Below are 7,061 nucleotides of genomic sequence, written 5' to 3' on the forward strand. Positions count from 1 at the left end.
CAGACACGATCGGCTGAAGAGCCTTTGCTGTGCTGTCGACCCCAATAAATCTAAGACTATGATTATGCTAAATCGGTACCCTCTGGTCACTTCCCCTCCATCAGTGGGGTTTTCCTCATTTACTATTTCTAAAGCCCCTTGAAACCTCAGCTCAATCTCCCCTGACCTGTTCCAGGCAGAGCAACTCCACTCCCTGCCCACACCGTTCAACTTCCTCCATCCCTGCAACCATTTGATTGACAGATCTGATCAGGAACCCTGCCTGTATTGAAAAAAAAACTTCCGTGAATTCTCTGGAGTGTTTCCAATGACTAAATAAATAGCCCATCTGGCGTGGCCGATCTGGGCTGATGAAGCCAATCAGTAGCTGAAGGCAGTCAGTGGAACAGGGCACTTTGCCTGGGATCTCTCCCAGCCTCTCACTCTGGGTCCCAGGAGGAGCTGCCGGTGAGGAAGGAGGTTGCTGTCATTTCCCAGGATTGATTCCCGCTTGGAAACCGAAGCGTGAGCGGTCAAGACGAGAAGGCAAACCCCAAGGCAAGCTATTCTGTGACTTCTCCTCTTTCGCTCTTTCCTTTTTGATAGAAAACTAGAAACTGACCGACCCTGGGGGCAACGTTTATGTTGACCCTGGGTTTGCATTGCGTGGAATTGCAGTTTTATCAAATGCTTTTGTGACTGAATAACTGGAATTGTAACCAATTGGAGGATTTGGGGAAATGTTGCCTGGTCAAAATTCATAACATGCACCATCTGTACAATCCCATCAACCTGTTTTTAAAAAAATTCTTAATACACTCATCTGGGTGATGAAGTGGAGGGTGATGCACTGGAGTTGATATGCTAGGCTGCCCGGGAAGATTTGCTCCTCTCTCACTGGTTCCAAGTGGAAATGGCAAGCAGCTTGTGAAATTGATCTGCTAATTGAGCTGGAAGGCTGGGGAAATCTGCATCCACTTTTACTGAGCCCTTGATGGCGGGCTGTCAGCCACAGTCTCTATCCATCTTCAGGCACAGCTTCATAGATTGTTTTTTTTTGCCGTGGATTTTTGTGGACTCCTGTAACGCAGAAGGCCCTTCGGCCCGTCCAACCCGTGCCAGCTCCCCCCCCCCCCCCCCCCCCTCCAAGAGGCAAAATAATTTTTTTTTTGAGAAAAGGAACATGCAGGAATTATTCAGCAGGTCCGGTGGAGAGAGAGACACACTTAACGTTTCAGCTCTGACTGACCTTTCATCAGAACTGGAGAAAAGAAAGTTCGAGATCTGAGAGACTTTGAGGAGATAGAATCGAATCCTAGAATCACTGCATTGCAGAAGGAGGCCATTCGGCCCGTCTGCACCAACCCTCTCAAAGCGTTGATTTGATTGATTTATTGTCACATGTACAGAAGGACAGCGAAAAGTATATGCGGCCAAGGGAAGGTACACAGTATATACGTAGTAGACAAAAAGAATGATCGAACAATACATCGACAAATAGTGATTGGTTACAGTGTGGAACAAGGGGCCAAACAAAGCAAATACATGAGCAAGAGCAGCACAGGGCGTCGTGAATAGAGTTCTTACAGGGAACAGATCAGTCCGAGGGGGAGTCGTTGAGGAGTCTAGTAGCTGTGGGGAAGAAGCTGTTCCTATGTCTGGATGCGCGGTTCTTAGACTTCTGTACCTTCTGCCTGATGGAAGGGTCTGGAAGAGGGCAAAGCCTGGGTGGGAGGGGTCTCTGACAATGCTGTCTGCCTTCCTGAGGCTATGGGAGGTGTAGACAGAATCAATGGGAGTGTGGCAAGCTTGTGTGATGCGTTGGGCTGAGTTCACCACAGTGTTGATCATTTTCCAGCATTCTGGAGACTCTGGAAGAGTTCCAATGGATTGAAGGATAACTAATGTAATCCCACTTTTTAAAAAAGGAGGGAGAGAGAAAACGGGGAATTATAGACCGGATAGCCTGACATTGGTGGTGGGGAAAATGCTGCAATCAATTATTAAGTATGAAATAACTGAGCATTTGGAAAGTGGGGGCAGGATCGGTCCAAGTCAGCATGGATTCACAAAACGGAAATCACGCTTGACAAATCTTCTGGAAGTTTTTGAGGATGTGACCAGTAGAGTGGACAAGTGTGAACCAGTGGATGTTGTGTATCTGGACTTTGAAATGAAATGAAAATTGCTTATTGTCACAAGTAGGCTTCAAATGAAGTTACTGTGAAGAGCCCCTAGTCGCCACATTCCGGTGCCTGTTTGGGGAGGCTGGTACGGGAATTGAACCGTGCTGCTAGCCTGCCTTGGTCTGCTTTCAAAGCCAGCGATTTAGCCGTGTGTTAAACCAGCCTCACCAAACCATGTGCTAAACCAAATCCCACACAAGAGATTAATGAACAGAAATAAACCCCATGTTATTAGGGGTAATGTATTGACGTGGATAGAGAACTGGTCTGCAGGCAGGAAGCAGAGTGGGAATAAAAGGGTAATTTTCAGAGTGGCAGGTGGGGTACCGCAGGGTTCAGTGCTGGGACCCCAGCTGTTCACAATACGCATTAATGATTTGAACGAAGGAATTCCATGCAATATCTCCAAATTTGCAGATGGCACTAAGCTGGGTGGGCAGTGTGAGCTGTGAGGAGGATGCAAAGAGGCTGCAGGGTGACTTGGACAGGCTGGCTGAGTGGGCAAATACTTGGCAAATGCAATATAAAGCGGGTAAATGTGAGGTTATCCACTTTGGTGGCAAAAACAGGAAGGCGGATTATTCTCTGATTGGTGACAGTTCAGGAAAAGGGGAAGTGCTACGAGACCTGGGTGTCATGGTGGAAAAGTCACTGAAGGTTGGCATTCGGGTACAGCAGGCGGTGAGGAAAGCTAACGGCATGCAGACCTTCATAGCGAGAGGATTTGAGTACAGAAGTAGGGATGTCTTGCTGCAGTTATACAGGGCCTTGGTGAAGCCACACCTTGAGTATTGTGTACAGTTTTGTTCTCCTAGTTTGAGGAAGGATATTCCTGCTATTGAGGGTGCCCAGCGAAGGTTCACCAGACTAATTCCCGGGGTGGCAGGACTGACATGTGAAGAAAGACTGGATCGACTGGGCTTGTACTCACTGGAGGTTAGATGAGTGAGAGGGGATCCCATAGAAACGTGTAAAATCCTGATGGGACTGGACAAGCTAGATGTGAGAAGAATGTTCCCGATGTTGGGGGCGTCCAGAACCAGGGGTCACAGCCTGAGAATAAAGGGTCAGCCATTCAGGACTGAGATGAGGAAGAACTTCTTCTCTCAGAGAGTTGCGAACTTGTGGAATTCTCCACCACAGAAAGCTGTTGGGGCCAGTCGTTGGATATATTCAAGAGGCAGCTGGACGTGGCCCTTGCGGCTAAAGGAATCAAGGGGTTTGGAGAGAAAGCGGGAGTGGGATACTGAATTTGTATGATAAGCCATGATCATACTGAATGGTGGTGCAGGCTCGATGGGCTGAATGGCCTCCTCCTGCATCTATTTTCTATGTTTCAATGTGCCCATGTAACCCAATAACCCCATCTAACGTTTTGGACAGTAAGGGACAATTGACCATGGCCAATCCACCTAACCTGCACATCTTTGGACTGTGGGAGGAAACCGGAGCACCTGGAAAAAAACCCACGCAGACACAGGGAGAATGTGTAGACTCCACACAGACAGTGACCCAAGGCCGGAATTGAACCTGGGTCCCTGGCACTGTGAGGCAGCACTGCCGCCCCAAATCTTAAGATCTCAAGAAGTTTCAGGTAGTTGGGAGAGCGGGGAGGTCAGAGATGCAGTGGAGGGAAAACAGGGAGCAGCAATAGGTCAAGTGAGAAAACAAATCGTTGGTTGGTTGTGTTGGGCTGTCCCTCGATTGGAGGACGATAGCTACTCAGGGTATTGGCTTTCTGCCATGGATCTAGAGGAGGGAAAATACAATTACCACCAAAAGCTGACTGGGAAAGAATGGAAAGCTCAAGTTACAATCTGTAATTGTTGAACTCAGTGTTGAGCCTGGAGGGATGTCAAGTGTATCTTATATTATTTAGTCTCTTCTGCCTTGTCACCCCCCAATCATATACACCTTCCCGTTTATCCTTCAACCCCACCCTCCCTCCCGCCACACCACCCCCCCACCCAGGCCCTTTCCAATCTCCGTTCTTTCTTTAAACCTGCTACATCTCAAACATTTTCTGATAATAGAATTCCGACAGTGCAGAAGAAGGCCATTCAGCCCATCGGATGTGCACTGACCCTCCAAAAGAGCACCCTACCCAGGCCCACTCCCCCGCCCTGTCCCAGTAACCCCACCTAACCTTTTGGACACTATGGAGCAATTTAGCCCGGCCAATCCACCTAACAGCACGTCTTTTGGGACTTGTGGGGAGGAAACCGGAGCACCCGGAGGAAACCCACGCAGACACGGGGAGAATGTGTAGATTCCGCACAGGCAGTGATCCAAGCCGGGAATCAAACCTGGGTCCTTGGCGCAGTGAGACAGCAGTGTTAACCACTGTGCCACCGTGATGTCCAACTAGAATTGAATTAGTACAACTGCTCTAACTGCAGAGCTATCGACCCTGATGAATGGTTAAAACCTGAAACTTTAAATTTGTTTCTCTCCACAGATGTGCCGTTTTTGCAGCATTCTCTTTTTCAACTTCAGATTTCCAGCGTCCATAGTATTTAGTTTTTGAAGGAGCTATCTAATTGGCCCCAGTCATTCTGGAAAAATGGGGGACAATGGGGGTGTAAGTAAGGCTTAAAGAACTTTGCTGAGGTTTGAGAATCTAGATAAACTGTGAAATCCTACAATCCTCCCAGAGACAGCTCCAATTCTGGTCTCTTACTCATAACTTTAGGATTTCCTGCCTGAATCTCTCACTTCACTCCTCCTTAAAGCTTTGTTTTGACCACAATTTCTATGAGCTACCCTGATATCTGTCTGTGCTACACTGCTCAAATTTTGCTTCATTACACTCTTGCAAAATGCCTCAGGACATTTCACTAGAGGTAACCACGATATAAACGCAAGCTGTTGTAAAATAAATGGTGCGTGAAGATAACGAAGACTGACGGGAGAATTGGTGGGTTGGTTTTGAAGTTGAGAGCAAATCACATGACGAGGAAGCATTGGCTACATTTATGTAAATTACGCAAAAGCCTTCTTCCCATTGGATGGAGCGCAGTTGATTGGTGAAGTACAATCCCATTTATCAATCAACCTTTTATTCATTCTCTTTTCCAGCTCTCTCTGGGTGAAGGTGAAAATGAATGACAGCGCCCTGAGCCACATTGAGTTCGTCCTGCAAGGTGTCCCCAATGGCGATGGCCACGAGCTACTGATATTCATCTCTTTTCTGCTGGTGTACATGGTCATCATTGCAGCCAACCTTACCATTATGTACCTGGTTAAGACCGAGACCAAGCTGCATGGTCCCATGTACTACCTACTCTGCCTCCTTGCTGGCATCGACATCGTCCTCAGCAGCGTGACCATCCCCAAGATTTTGGCGATGTATTCATTGCAATCCATGGTCATTTCCCTGGAGGCGTGTGTCACCCAGATGTTTTTCGTCTACTGCACGGCATTGAGTGAATCGACGCTTCTGGTAGCTATGGCCTATGACCGCTATGTGGCCATTTGCCAGCCCTTTAACTACCACAAGCTCAAGCTCCATTATGTCCTCCTGGCTGTGGCCCTCATTATCTTCCTCCGAGCCATGTGCTTCGTTGCCGTGGCGACGTTACTGACCCAAGCCACTTACTGCGGCTCCAACTTCATCCAGAATTGCTACTGCAATTACGGCTCTCTGTCCAAGCTGGCTTGTGACGGTGTGACTGTGAGTGACGCCATCACCTACCCACTGTCCTTTCTCATCACCTTGCCGGACAGTTCTCTCATTATCATCTCCTACTTTAAGATTTTCAAGGTGGCCTTCTACACTGGCCAGGGGGAGGCCCGCACCAAAGCTCTCAACACCTGCACCAGCCACTGCTGCGTCCTGATACTGTTCTACACCAGCGCCCTCTTTGAGTTCACCATGTACCTGATCCCCAGCATCTTCTCTCCCGAGCTCCACTTTGTGGTGGCCGTCACTTTCGCTATTTTCCAACCCATCTTCAATCCCATCATCTACGGCGTGAGGACCAAGGAAATCAGGAAAAGCTTCCTCAAACTGCTGGGCAGGGGGAGAATTGCAGACAGATCGTGAATCAGTTCAGCTGCTGCCCTGTGTTGGGTCTAAAGTCGTCCACCGACAGTGACCTTACACACCGATCACACGTGGTCTTCCGATGAAGAAGAGTTGGAGGGGAAGGGTTAACTGGACAAGAGTCATTCAGTCCCCGTTATCTTTGTTTGCTGTATTTCCATTATTAACTAGGGAGGTGACATTTAGAATGGGAGTTACCTATGTAAACATTTCTTACTGTTAAAAACAGTCCAGAGTCTGAAAGCTCCAGGTACTGGAAACACTTACCTGGTTCACCCAAATCAGTAGCGAGAAATAGATAACTTGCACTTGGAGAGAGCTACACAGATAGGTTAACTGGGTGACAAAGTGGTGATCTCAATGGACTAGTAATCCAGGGTCCCGGACTCATGGCCCAGGGCCATGGGTTCAGATCTCACCATGGGAGCTGGTGGAATTTATATTCAATAAAACTCTGGAATAAAGTCAGTAATAATGACAATTAAACTGTTATTGTTGTTTACTGTTATTGCTGCATAAGATAAAGATGCATGGCATTCAGGGTAAAGTAGTAGCATGGATAGAGGATTGGTTAATTAATAGAAAGCAAAGAGTGGGGATCAATGGGTGTTTCTCTGGTTGGCAATCAGTAGCTAGTGGTGTCCCTCAGGGATCAGTGTTGGGCCCACAATTGTTCACAATTTACACAGATGATTTGGAGTTGGGGACCAAGTGCAATGTGTCCAAGTTTGCAGACGACACTAAGATGAGTGGTAAAGCAAAAAGTGCAGAGGATACTGGAAGTCTGCTGAGGGATTTGGATAGGTTAAGTGAATAGGCTAGGGTCTGGCAGATGGAATACAATGTTGACA

The 7,061-nt window shown here is 47.7% G+C and overlaps 1 protein-coding gene across 1 annotated transcript; it reads left to right on the top strand.

Moving 5' to 3' along the window:
• Window positions 1-336: 336 nt before the first annotated feature.
• LOC119977688 (olfactory receptor 52E2-like) lies at window positions 337-6,700 on the top strand. Its single transcript, XM_038818870.1, has 2 exons — window positions 337-537; window positions 5,244-6,700. The coding sequence occupies exon 2, from the start codon at window positions 5,266-5,268 to the stop codon at window positions 6,208-6,210; it is 945 nt and encodes a 314-aa protein (XP_038674798.1). The 5' UTR covers window positions 337-537; window positions 5,244-5,265; the 3' UTR covers window positions 6,211-6,700.
• The last annotated feature ends 361 nt before the right edge of the window (window positions 6,701-7,061 follow it).

Source organism: Scyliorhinus canicula, chromosome 14, assembly GCF_902713615.1.
Source record: "Scyliorhinus canicula chromosome 14, sScyCan1.1, whole genome shotgun sequence".
Lineage (NCBI taxonomy): Eukaryota > Metazoa > Chordata > Chondrichthyes > Carcharhiniformes > Scyliorhinidae > Scyliorhinus > Scyliorhinus canicula.